The sequence below is a fragment of the Macrotis lagotis genome, chromosome 1 (assembly GCF_037893015.1).
Source record: "Macrotis lagotis isolate mMagLag1 chromosome 1, bilby.v1.9.chrom.fasta, whole genome shotgun sequence".
NCBI classification, from domain to species: Eukaryota; Metazoa; Chordata; class Mammalia; order Peramelemorphia; family Peramelidae; genus Macrotis; species Macrotis lagotis.
The window spans coordinates 451,997,591-452,012,008 of record NC_133658.1 but is presented as its reverse complement, the minus strand read 5'-3'; the positions used below and the strand labels follow the sequence as shown (position 1 = coordinate 452,012,008).

Genomic DNA, 14,418 nt, shown 5'->3' with positions numbered 1-14,418 from the left:
CTACAATCTTTTTATTTATCTTATATTAAGTTCTCATAAGATCATCTTCCATTGTAAAAGCAAATCCTTGAGTCCATCTAAAATGGATTTTTTTTTTAGCAGATTACTTTGGAGAAAGCAACTCTGGTAACACTTTTAGTCCAAAGACCTTTACTGATAGTACTAAAATGAACACTTTTAGTCAGACCTTTAGTGATGGTACAAAAATGAACACTTTTTAGCCAGCTCTTTAGAGATAGTCCTAAAACATACGCTTCTTGAGGCCAGCAATTGTCATTTTTGTCTTTATATCCAGAAGCCAGTCTGGCAGTTTCCTGGCCAATGATAGATGCTCAAACACTGTCTACCGAATCGAATTAATACCTCACTCATTCAACAAACATATCATGTCAGCTGTATATATTAGGCAATGAGGAAAATACTCAATAGGAAGCTAGGACCCTAGAAACACAGATCTATAGCTGGAAGGGATCTAAGAGACCATCTAGTCAAACCTTTTGATTTCATAAGAAAAGGAAACTGAAGCTCAGGAAAAATAAGCTTTTACACTAAAAATCACACAGGTAATAAGTAGATAGGGGCTTTACCTTCATGGAACTTAACTGTAATAGACAAAAATTATATAAGTTCATCAGAGAAGTTCAAATGTTATAATAAAAATATAATAGCACCAGTTAAAATTTATTAAGTGTTTTATGATTTGCAAAGCATTTTACATACAGCATTTGATTTGATCCTACAATAACCCTATGAGGTAGGTTCAAAAGGCTTAAGTGATTATGCTCAGGATCCCACAGTCAGTAATCCCAAAAGCAAGATTCAAATTCTGGTTGACTCTGACACTTTATCTATTTGGTCATACTATATGAAGTGTAAGAGGAAAAGGTCACTGACTGGAGGGGATCAAGGGAGTTTCCATGAAGGAGATGATACTTGAGTTGGATTTTAAAGGTTAAAAGGTTTTCAACAGGAGAAGAAGAAAATTTTGTAGAAAAAGGGAACATGGAGAATAAAAACAAAGAAGCAGAAGAGGGGAGAATGTAAAATAAGGAAGGTCTATAAGGGAAATTCATTTTAAAAAAATGGGAAAAGTCCCACAAGTTCCAAAATATCATAGCAGCTCTTTTTGTAGTGGCAATTGGAAACTGAGGGGATGTCCCTCAATTAGGGAATAGTTAAACAAGTTATGGTACATGAATCCATTGGAATACTATTGTTCTATGGGGAATCATAAATGGTTGGACTCTAGAGAAGCATGGAATGAATTACAGGATCTGATGCTGAGTAAAGGAGGCAGAACCAAGAGAACATTCTGCACGTTAACAACACTGGGTGTTGATCAACCTTGATGGAAGCAGAGAGCTGGGACAACCCTATTAGACCAACTATGGACAATGCTATCCCCATCCAGAAGAAAAACTAAACAAAAATCCTTCAGAATCTGAAGAACACTACATTCACTTTTTTAAAAATATCTCGTGTATTTCTTTCCCTTTATCCTAATTCCTCATCAAAAATGACTAATCTGGGGTGACTAGGTGGCATAGTGGATAAAGCACTGACCCTGGAGTCAGGAGTACCTGGGTTCAAATCTGGTCTCAGACACTTAATAATTACCTAGCTGTGTGGCCTTGGGCAAACCACTTAACCCCATTTGCCTTACAAAAAAAAAAAATGACTAATCTGTAAACATGTTTAAAATGTATGTACAATAGTAACCTGACTTCACCACTGGGGGCGGGGGAGGGAATGGTAGGAAAGGAAGGTGGAAGGAAATTTTGTAACTTTAAGAAATACATATTCAAGGGGCAGCTAGGTGGCGTAGTGGATAAAGCACCGGCCTTGGAGTCAGGAGTACCTGGGTTCAAATCCCATCTCAGACACTTAATAATTACCTGTGTGGCCTTGGGCAAGCCACTTAACCCTGTTTGCCTAAAAACCTAAAAAAAAAAAAAAAGATAAGAAATATATATTCATATGGATTAATATTGAAAAACTTTTATAGCATGTATTTGCAAAAATAAAATATCAATTAAAAAAAAGAAATTGAATTCAAGAGGACAAGTGATTTGCCAAGAATCACTGTGACAGAGACAGGACTAGACTCCAAGTCTCTTGGGGCAGGGCTCTTTCCACTGTACAACACTATCCATACAAGACAGTCAGTCTTGGGATCTAAGGGCAGAAAAGGTCTGGGCAGTTTTCTTTGTATACCACCCAGTAAGTGTGTTTAAATAGTGCTGAGGCTGGCAAAGATTGCATATTACATTTATAGATGGGGCTTTCTTACTTCAGAGACCAAGAAACATGAATCAATAAATCTGCTTATAATACTCCATGTGTAGTAAGCAAGTTATTCAAAGCCAAAATTCATTCAACAAGAGCTGTTTATTTCACAAAGAAAGGGGAAGGCAGAGATCTCTCTACTGTGACTGAAATAAAGAGTTGCTTTACTAAGAGGGAAGATAAATGTAGAAGCACTTCTATAATCACACATGTAAAAACAAGAGTCCAGAGGGATTGTTTTCTCTCTGTGGAATTCATGCATCAGAGCCAAAAAATAAAGTATAGACCAGTGTGTGGGCTACAGACGCCTACTTCCAAGATGTGCATGCTTCTTTGAACGCCTCCACCAGTCTACTATGTGCAGACTGAGTTCTGGGTCAGAATTATTCAAGAAGAGTAAGAAGAAATACCAACCCAGACCCCACTTGCACTTGCCAAGGTGCTTCAATCTCTGCTGAGCTAGATGGGTCAGAAAAGTTTCCCTTTGCCTTGCCTCCTTTCCCCAAGTCTCTCATCAGAACATCTACAATCTAATAACACACTCTCTGTCTTGGTCACCAGTAAAGTTCTAAGTGTAGAGAACTAACTCTCCAGGTGAGTTGGGCAGTGGGGAAAATAGGAAAGAAGATATATCCCAATCAATCAATCAATCAAACATTTAGTACTCATCAACCATATGCCAGGCTCAGTGTTAGGAGCTAGGGATACAAAGATTTTTTTTTTAATTTTAGTAAATTTATTTATTTATTTTTCCAGTTTCATACAAATATAGTTTTCAACATTCATTTTTTTTAGTTCCATATTTTTCTTCCTCCCTCCTCCCTCCTCCCTTTGACAGCAAGTAATCTAATTTAGGTTATACATGTACAACTATGATACAGAGACTTTTAATTAATGTAAGTATTCTGACATTATTGGAATATAATGACTGGTTCCTTGCTTGAAAATTCACTGCTTAACCTCAAGTAAGATCTCACAGATACTATTCAGTCTTCTTATTCCTTTCATATTTATCACACTTCCCCATAAAAAGTTAGAAAAATTTTCTAAGCTTTTCAAGCCCCCAATCTCCAAACTACCCCCTTACCCTCAGCAGAAAACACCTACCCTCTTCCCTCAGTTCCCTCCTCCTTGGTATTTCTTTCATTCTCTCCTTTCCTCCTTACTATCTCAAAGGAAGAGCTGACTCTCCCTTGCCATCCAACTTATACCTTTGATTCCATCAATCAGTCTCCAGCAACTTCTGTCTTCCCCACTCCAGTTTCTTTCCACTGTGTCCACAAACATAAAGAACTCCCTAATCCTAAAACCAAAAAAAACAAAGAAACAAAATAAAATCTTTCACTTGACCCTGACATGCCCTTCTCCAGTCATAGTCTTAAACAAGCACAGAATTCTTTCTGCCTCAACTTCCTCCCCATACATTTACTTCTAAACACCTGATAGTCTAGGTTCTAATCCTTCCAGTTTAATAAAATTGCTCTCTCTCCCAAGATTTCCTGGACAGCTAGATGGCACAGTAGCTAAGAGTGCTGGCCTGACTCCTGAGTCAGGAAGACTCATCTACCTGAGCTCAAGTCTAGCCTCAGACTAGCTGAGACCCTGAACAATTCACTTAACCTTGTTTGCTCAGTTTCCTCATCCCTAAAAATGAGCTGGAGATGGAAATGACAACCTACTCCAATAGCTTTGTCAAGAAAAGTCCAAATAGGGTCTTGAAGAGTTGGACACTTTTTAAAAAGTGACTGAAACTACTGAAACTAATTCAGAAATCCAATTGTTCATCTTTTGTCTTCAGTCCATCTCTACCTTCCTAAAAATGACAAAACTATAACTAAAGTCTCCTAATCCAGAAATCAAACTGTCTGTCTTTTGTCTTCAGTCACCTCTAACTTCCTGTAGCTCATGATACCCCTGACCTCTTTCTTCCTGATACTCTTTGATTTTCCATGACAATGCATCCTGTGCATTGTCCTCTTCTTTCTATAACCTCTCCTCTACTTTCTCCAAGAGCTGCATATTTTCTCTATTTTCCCCAGAAAGCCTAGCAATAAATACTCTAACAGGCCACAAAATTTAGAAACCTTAGAGAGGTTACCTAATCCAACTCATTCAATTTACAGATGTTCAGAGGGGTCAGACAAGGTTCCTTGAGAACTCAGCTCAAATCTTTCCTCTTGAAAAGGTCTTTCTCCATTCCATGTCTGCACCCACATTTCTTCACCTCCCTTCTTTCCCACTATTTGTGTCTTCCCTCTTTCATGACTTCCTGTTTACAAACACTGTCCAGGTCTTGTAGCTTCCTCATTAAATTGTGAATTCTTTGAAGGTAGGGATCATTAGGGGTAGGGGTGCAGGTAGGAGACTTTTTTTGTAACCCCAGCCCTTAGCCCAGGGCCTAGCATATAGGAACCACTTAATAAACATTTGTTTCTATGGCTCTTTCCACCATTCCATGTTGCTTTTCAATGAATGATCAACATGATTAGCTGGTGATTATTTATTCATTTAGCAACCAGAAATTTCTATGCACTTACAGGTAGGGCCATCAGAGCCCCCTTTTCATTCATATTTCATTTCTTCCTATCAAGAAGTCCTTGAAGCAAAGCATAATAGACCTAGAGGGCATCTAGGCTAATTCCTAATTAAAACAGACTCATCTCTATAACATTTCCAATAAGAGGGCAGGTTGACTCCTTGAATTCCTTCAGTGAACTGGCACACTTCATCCTAATGGGCTTCTGGAAAGCCCTAACCTTGAGTAAGTGTTTCCTGACAAGACAGACCTCTTTTCTAATTCCACCCCTTGCTCCCACTTCTGCTCTCTTGGACTCCAGTACTTTAGCTCTTTTTCCACATAATTCTTCAAATACTTTGAAGACTGATCGTGTTCTCCCACCAAGATTTTTCTTCTTCCCAAAATATCATTAGATTCATGGTCTGATTTATTTACAGCATTGACTCCAGTCCTCTCCTCATTCCAGATTCCACCCTCTGTGCTATCAATGCCTTTCCTAAAACATGACTTCAGGAGTCTTACCAAAGCAGACTATCATCTCCACTTTTTTCGAATTTCCATTCCTTTCTTTTAAGTATATCACATATTGTTTTTTATTTTTTTAATTTAATTTCTTTGCAGTTCCAAATTTTCTTCCTCCCTTGACCCCTTCCCCTCCTCAATATTGTTTTATATTGACCTTTCAGTCTACCAAAACTCCCCCCACCCAGATCAGTTTTCACAATCACTACTTTCTACAAAAGTATAAGACTTTACATTTCTCCCAATTACATTTTCTATAAGATTCAGCTCATCATTTTGGTCTAATCAAAATATCTTTGGATTCTTGCATTATAATCTCTTAGCTATCCCTCCATACTTTGTACCATCTGCAAATTTTACACAGCAGCATTAGTAAATGTAAAGAATACTAAGACTGGAGTCTAAAGGACCTGTATTAGAATCCTGGCTCTGAAGAACAGCAAGAGAACTTAATGAAAAAAATGTAAAGGAAGGTGGCCTAGGTCTACCAGATCTAAAACTATGCTATAAAGTGGCAGTCATCAAAATTGCCTGGTACAGGTTAAGAAATAAGAGTAATGGATCAGTGGATTAGGATCGGTTCAAAAGAAACCACAGTTGGGGCGGCTAGGTGGCCTAGTGGATAAAGTACCAGCTTTGGAGTCAGGAGTACCTGGGTTCAAATCTGGTCTCAGACACTTAATAATTACCTAGCTGTGTGGCCTTGGGCAAGCCACTTAACCCCATTTGCCTTGCAAAAACCTAAAAAAAAAAAAAAAAAAACCACAGTAAATGACTACAGCAATCTACTATTTGACAAACCCAAAGACATCAGCTTCTAGAAGAACTTACTGACTGTTTGACAAAAATTGTTGGGGAAAATTGGAAACAGTATGGCAAAAACTAGACATAGATCTACATCTCATACCCAAAATAAGGTCAAAATGGATGTACAGGATTTAGACATAAAGGGCAACCCCATAGATAAATTTAATAGACCAAAAAATACTCTATCTGACCTATGGAAAAGGAATAAATTTATGACCAAACAAGAATTAGAGCACATTATAAACTACAAAATGAATGATTTTGACTCTCTTAAATTATAAAATTTTTGCACTAATGCTGCCAAAATTAGAAGAAAAGTAGAAAGCTGGGAAGCAATCTTCACAACCAAGAATTCTGATAAAGGTCTCACTTCTAAAATATATAGAGAATTGCATAAAATTTGTAATACCACAAGTCATTCCCCAATTGATAAATGGTCAAAGAATATGAACAGTTTTCAAATGAAGAAATTGAAGCTATATTTATATAAAACCATATGAAAAAATGCTCCAAATCACTATTTTTTTTTTGGTCAGGCAATGGGGTTAAGTGACTTGCCCAAGGCCACACAGCTAGGTAATCAGAAAGTGTCTGAGGCCAGATTTGAACTCAAGTACTCTTGACTCCAGGGGCGGTGCTCTATCCACTATGCCACCTTGCCACCCCTACAAATCACTATTGATTAGAGAAATGCAAACTAAAACAACAATGAGGTATATCATCTTACACCTATTAGATTAGCCAAGATGAGAAAAAAGGGAAGATGATCCATATTGGAGAGGTTGTGGGAAGATTGGGACATTGATGCATTGCTGGTGAAGTTGTGAATGGATCCAACCTTTCTAGAGAACAATATGGAACTATGCCCAAAGAGCAGTAAAACTGTTCATACTCTTTGACCCAGCAATTCCAATTCTAGGTTTATATCCAGAAGAAATTGTAAGAAATGGGAAAAGTCCTACATGTTCCAAAATATTCATAGCAGCTCTGTTTGTAATGGCAAAGAATTGGAAATTAGGGGATGCCCATCAATTGGGGAATGGTTAAACAAGTTATGATGCATAAATACTATGGAATACTATTGTTCCATAAGAAACCATAAAGGGCCAGACTCTAGAGAAGCATGGAATGGCTTATGGGATCTGATGCTGAGAGAAGGGAGCAGAACCAAGAGAACAATGTACACATCAACAACATTATGAGATGAACAAACCTGATGGAATCAGCTACTCTCAGCAATCCAGAGAGCTAGGACAACCATATTAGACCGGCTATGGACTATATTATCCCCAACAGAAAAAGAAAAACAAAACAAAACACACAGAAAAAAACAACCCTTCTGAATATGATGAGCACTTTATAAAAATCTCTTATGTATCTCTTTCCCTTAATCTTAATTCCTCATGCCAAAAGTTACCAATTTGTAAACATGTTTAACAAAATATGTATGTAAAATGGTAACCAGACTGTTCCCTGCTGAGGGGAGGGGGGGTGGGAAGGGACAGTGGAGGAAAATTCTGTAACCTGGAAACGAGTATATGCATATGGATGAAAATAAATAAATAAATTCAAAAATAAATAAAATAAAATTAGCCAAAAAAAAAAGAACCCTGTTTCTGTTATTTATATGGATGAGAAACCTCAGTTAAGCCCCTTCCTATAGATATGGCTTCATTTTCTTTTTCTGTAAAATGAGAGAGAAAAGAGAGGGGCCTAGACCAGAGGATCTGCTGAGTCCCTTTCATCTCAAAAATCATAAAATCATGGCTTTAGAGTTAAAGTGACCTTATTTTGTCCAAACCCCTTATTTTACACATGAAGAAACTGAAGTTCAGAGAGTGTCTGAGACTAAATTTAGCCCATGTTGTTTTCATAAACTTCTACATCTTTCCAAGATCCTAGCTAATGTTGGCTCTACCCACACTTGGTACCTACTTCTGAAAAGACTATTTGTAGTTAAGGAAGGAAAATGACAGGAGGTTGAAGAGAATCTGGAAGTATTAAGAACTGATGGATTGGGGCGGCTAGGTGGCACAGTGGATAAGCACCGGCCCTGGAGTCAGGAGTACCTGGGTTCAAATCCAGTCTCAGACACTTAATAATTACCTAGCTGTGTGGCCTTGGGCAAGGTACTTAACCCCATTTGCCTTGCAAAAAAACCTAAAAAAAAAAAAAAAGAACTGATGGATTAAAAGTGTCAGCTCATAAGTACATTTTAGCTGCCAAATTAGTGAATTCTCTTTCTTTAAGTAACCCAAATCAAAGTCCATTCTCTGGGGAAATAAGCTTCTGGAATGTAAAATGAATGACAGAAACAATAACATAGCATCTTCTAGCTGACAAAGATGCAGACCTTAAAGTCCGGCTTCTCAACCATTCGACACAATTGGCTGAGCCCTTGAGAAAAGAGATCCTATCAGGTTCCATCCCTGGCTCTAAGAATCTTCATGGCTATAAATGTTCCTTTCTAGCTAGTACATCATCACTGCTACAATTTAATTCTATGTTCAAGGTTGAAAAGAAATTAAGTTGAATCCTATCCTGTGCATAACAACAGCCCCTTGTGGGTGCCAAGATGGTTATTAAGTCTTCTCCTTTCCCTGTCAGCTCTCTGGCTCACCTCTCTTGCTCGACAGATAGCACAGTTGGTCAAAGCAGAAGGCTGGGACTGAGGTCAGAAGCTGGACTTCTTGGTGACCCATTAAGCTTACAAAAAGGAGACAAGTTCCACATTTAGTGGGCTTAGGATGACACAAAATACAACTAGTACTGGTGACAGAGCAGTCAGCAGTAAGAGGGGAAGGTCTAGGTACCAGGACACAAATGGCCCAATGGGCCATTTTTACTACAACCCTGGGAGGCAGGTGCTATTATCATACCCAAGGAAACACAGTCACTAAGTGGATGAGCTCATAATTTGAACAGGTCTTCCTTATTCAGGGTTCATTTCTCAATCCTCTGTACCATCTAGCTTTCTCAGAATTCAAATTCTACTAACATCATTCTAAAACACAAAAGGAGCTGTGCCCAATAGAGAGGCATCTATATATACAAAACCAACCCTCTCCCCCATTTCTCCCTCTCCGCCCCCAAGAAACTGCATAGGATAGATCTCTTACAATGGATATGACTGAGAGGTGGACTCCTTGTTCTTGATAGCACCACGAGGGTAAACACGCTGCCCCTTTAATTTCTGACATACAAAGTAAAGTCATAACCTATATCTCCCATCATGAACTTTAAATTTCTATAAAGGATTGTGACAGATGTAGTACATCTTAGAAAAACTCCTACTCTTATAGTCATGAGACTTAAATTTAAGTCCTTGATTTATCATTCATAGAACTATTTATCATTCGTATCAGTCATAGAACTCAGAATCATTTAACCTTTTAGACCCTCAATCTCTTCATTTATAAAATGGTGAATAATAATTCCTGCATTTCCTACCCTACAAGGAAAGGGTTTTGTAAACCCTAAAGTCTTAGATTAATGAGAGCTGCTCAAAATCCTGCTCAGATTAGGTAGATTGATTCTTGAAGAATCTACCATTGGAATGGCTCACACAGTTGCAACAGGCTATGGGGCTAGAGTGAAGGCCAGTTACCAAACTGAGTTGGTTTGATGTAAGAATTGAGAGAATTAATCAGATTCCATCTCATGAACACTCCATCTTCTACTACCACATTTATCATCCTCTGCCTTGTTTTCCTGAACATCACTCATGAAAAAATAAATAGTATAAACCATCCCTTACATAAAATGCAAGTGGATGCAAGTAATCAGCATCTCCCAATTTGGGGGAAGGAAAGTACTCAAAGCCCACCCACTTCCCTCCCAAGTCAGCTGGAACTCACTCTTCCCCTCTCCCAATTTAAAACAATTCATCATTTTTCCTCCAATTAGAAATCAGATTATCTAATCTTGTATCATGGTTTATAACCTCTTAAAATTTTCTTTTAATGCATAAAAATCTGTCTTCCCCAGACATAACCAAGCTATGGAGGCCTGATCCCAATTCATTATGCATGCATTGCTTAATTAATCAATACACTCAAAATCTTGAACCTTTGTTTTCTCAATTATTTTAGATTTCACCTATCTTAGGAGGGGTTCCCACCATAAACATAAGGATTTTCTAAAAGTATAAGTCTGATAATGTCACCTTCCTTTCTCACAATAGGAACCCCCTTTATTTATTAATCAAAACTCTTCATAAATTGGCACCTTTCTATTTTTCCAGTTTTCTTACTCTTTCCTCTCCCCCCATACAGTCTATGTACTACATTAATCTACCGGCAGCTCCTTCATCACTACCATTGTTTCCTGTTTGCCTGTCTTTATAATGAATGTCTCCATGCTTGGGATGCTCTACCCCTTCACCTCTGCCTCTTAAATATCTGTCTTCCTTCAAAACTCAACTTGTATCTCAACTTCACTATGCCTTTCTCAGTCTCATTTCCCCTACCCCCAGCTGCTAAAGCTTTCTTTCCTGACTCACAATACCTTCCATCTCCTCTATACATGTCACGTCCACCATCTTTCTCCTCTCACAATACCCTCCATCTCCTCTATACAAGTCATGTCAACCATCTTTCTCCTCTCAAAATACTTCCATCTGCTCTATACATGTCATGCCTGTCAGCTTTCTTCTCTCATAATACCTTCCATCTACTCTATACTTGTCATGTCCCCCATCTTTCCCCTCTCACAATACCTTCCACTTACTCTATACAGGTTATCTCTACTATCAGAATGTAAGCTCCTTGTGAACAAAGGATTTGTTCTTTTGAATTCCTGTCCTTAAGGCTTAATAAATGCTTAGTAAAATACTTGACTAGTAATGAACCATGAGTCTTAATCAAGAACCAGAGGAAAGGTTAGCACCCAAATGTGAATGTTGTTGGTCACAATAATTAATGAATGTTGTCTATGAAGGTTCCAGGACATTAATACTTACACTGAGGAAACTGGAAAATTCAAACAACATCATCATCATTAATTAGCATATATAGATGCATTTATATATATAGCATTTTAAAGTTTTACAAAGCACTTTACAAATATTTCATTTATCTTCCCAGAAACTCTGGGAAGTAGCTATTATTACTGTTCTCACTTTCTAGACAAGAAAACTGGGGCAGGCCTAAATTAATTGACTTGCCCAAGATCATACAGCTAGTATCTAAGGTTGAATTTGAACTCAGGTCTTCCTGACTCCAAGTTCAATTCTCTCTCTAATGGGCCAACTATGTATAGAACATGAAGCCTTGAAGCAAAAAGGATTTTGATTTTGGAGTTTGAGGGGGTTTTTTTGGGGGGGAGTGGGGATCTGGGCCTTACATTTCCACCAGCTGAGAGTCCTGCCAGTGAAGACCTACCATGGCAGGTTAGCAATTGTTTTGCAATTTACAAGATTAGGGTTGCTTAGGTCCCTAAACAGTTGTCATACCACTAGTGGGGATCTTGTATATGTGGTGGAATATGGCCTCTAGGCTGTTATTGTTTTATTTTTGTTCTGCTAAGGGGCCAGGAACAGGATGACCAACTCAGAATGAGTTTGTGGTGGGAACCTGAAGAAGTGATTATGTAAACAGCATTATAACTGATCCAGAAGAAGGTGTAAAAAATGAAGAGTAAAAACATTACTGTTTAAAAGTCTCAGTCCCAGCTGATTCCAGCATTCACTCCTCTGAATCATTCCACAATGCTGTACTATATTTGGGGCAATCTCCCCCAAATAGAACCACTGCCCAGTCAGGGCAGAATGTCTAATAGTTGAGATCCCTGTAGTTCCATCCTCCCTCAAAGAAGAAAAAGGTCAATTTCCATCCAGAGTCCAATTCCTCCATCAAAAACATGCTCCACTGACAGGAAGAGGATAGTGTTTTTCAGGGTAACACACTCTTCAAAAATTGTATTTTTCAGGAAAGACATAGTTTAAATGGATCCTTTTTTATGACAAATACAAGTTCCCAATTTCTATGTCTTCTGAGTTACCTGCAACAAATATACATTCATTCCAAATCCCTGCCTTTCTCTTGTAGGATATTAAGTTTCCTGAGAGTGAGGTTGGTCAGCGGGTCAATAAGCATTTTTAAATGCCTCCTAGCTAGCTAAAATACAAAGAAAGACAACAATACCTTCTCTCAAGGAGTTCATAGTCTAATGGGGAGGCAACATGAAAACAACTGGGTACAAACTAGCTACATAGAGGATAAATTGGAAATAATCAACAGAATAAGAATCAAGAATAAGAAAAGGCTTCCTGTAGTGTAGAAGATGGAATTTTAGCTAGGACTTAACTTGACGGAAGTCAGGCAAGCCAGGAGGCAGAGATAAGAAGAGAGCATTCCATGTAAGAGGAAGAGTCAGTGAAAATGACCATTCAGGAAATAGATGGTTGTGTGAGGAAGAATAAGGAGGCTGGTGTCACTGAGTCTGAGAATATCTTAGATATTCCAGTATCCCAAGTAACCAGCCTTGTAACTGTGGACCCAAATAAACTTTGTTAAAATAAAATTAAATTGGGTGGCACAGTGGATAGAGCACTAGCCCTGAGGTCAGGAGGACTTGAGTTCAAATCCAGTCCCAGATTATTACTTAGCTATGTGACCTTGGGCAAGTCACTTAAGCCTTGCCAAAAAAAAAAGTAAATAAACAAATAAATTCCAAGAAAACCTAAGATTTGCTCTCACCCCAATACCTTTCTCACACCCTATCCTCAAAGCCCAATCAAAAATAGACTTGAATGAAACTTCACACTGCTGATACCCTCCCTGCCTCAAATCCAATCTCCAAACTACTTCCAAAGTGATCTTCCTAAAGTAAAACTTCAGTGGCTCCCTATTATCTCTAGGATCAAATACAAAACACCTCTATTTAGCTTTTTAAAGCCCTCTGCAAAATGACATTCCCAACCTTTCCACTATCTTTCTATAACTATTTATCCATATCTTCCTTTCCTCTAGGATTTCCACTGAATATATATTGTATACATATAGTTATTTGCATGTTGTCTCCCCCATTAAAAGGAGGACAGGGGTCTTGTTTTTAATCTTTCTTTGTATCCCAAGCACTTGGCACTTCCTGGGAAGTGATAAGAACTCAGTAATTACTTTTTTTTTTTTTTTTTAGGTTTTTGCAAGGCAAACCGTTAAGTGGCTTGCCCAAGGCCACACAGCTAGGTAATTATTAAATGTCTGAGACCAGATTTGAACCCAGGTACTCATGACTCCAGGGCCGGTGCTTTATCCACTACGCCACCTAGCCACCCCTAGTAATTACTTATTGACTTGATTGCTGGAATTGAGAAAAACCCTGAAACCTTACTAAGAGGCCCCTTTCCGCCCCCACCAAAGCCCTATTCAAACTGTTTAGGTGATCACATAACCCAAATAATAATTCTCTTTAATCTAGGCATGGATATTTACTATTACTAACAATAATTGCAACTCATATTTATACTACTTTAAAATTTATTTACAAAGCACGTTTTCACAAGCAAAGTTGTCAGTATAAGAATTAGCAATCCCATTTTACAAAGGAAGAAACATGTCAGAGGAAAAGTGCTTATGTTTCAGAGGAAAAGTGCCTGTGCTTATACAAAAAGTGGTTTATCAAAGCAAGGATTCAAAATCAGGTCTTCTCTAAGACCAGTACTCAAACAAAATCTGATAAAATACAGCCAAGCTAGTCAAATCCTTGCAAGTCAGGAAACCTAAAAGGGAAAATATAATCCTCCAAGGTTCAGGGGGTAGTTTACATTCTTTACATGAACTGATCTGTACAATATTCCTTTGAGACCCCAAGAAGAGACCCCCAAATCACGCCAGTTCCAAACCAGTTCTCACAATAGAAAAACTGCAAACTCAGGAGAAAATTTAAAACAACACCAACACCAATACCAACAACACCTTTTCAGACTGACTGAAAGATCCTAATCAAACCATCCAGTCAGAAGAAAACCACATGGACAGTGGGTAATACTTGCATTTATCCTCTCCTTCTGACCTTCAGCAAGCTGATGTGAACTGGTTCCTTGAGTAGTCAAAAGGGTTGGTTTGATTTTTTTTAATAACAAGTTCTATATACTTTGAAACTGAACCTAATAATTTTTTAAAAATTTCTTCTAGTAATATTAATTTAAAGTAGCTATTTACTGAATGAAAATCAGGAAAAACCTAGAGAAATGACTTGGGGGAGAAAGAAAATTCAAGAGCTTGGTTCACACCTGACTGATTCTTCCCGTTGATTCTGCCCTTAGACTGAGAACCTATTATGAG

At 38.1% G+C, this 14,418-nt stretch overlaps 1 protein-coding gene across 5 annotated transcripts in view; it reads right to left on the bottom strand.

The window, feature by feature from the left end:
• KLHL3 (kelch like family member 3) overlaps positions 1-14,418 on the bottom strand; it is a 196,021-nt gene that overhangs the window by 118,654 nt on the left and 62,949 nt on the right. The window contains exon 2 of one of the 5 annotated variants that reach the window (XM_074213496.1): positions 3,498-3,589. The exons of the other annotated variants lie outside the window; for them this stretch is intronic. Coding sequence (XP_074069597.1) covers positions 3,498-3,573 — 76 coding nt within the window. The 5' untranslated portion in view covers positions 3,574-3,589. The remainder of the gene's footprint in view (positions 1-3,497; positions 3,590-14,418) is intronic. 5 annotated transcript variants of the gene reach the window in all.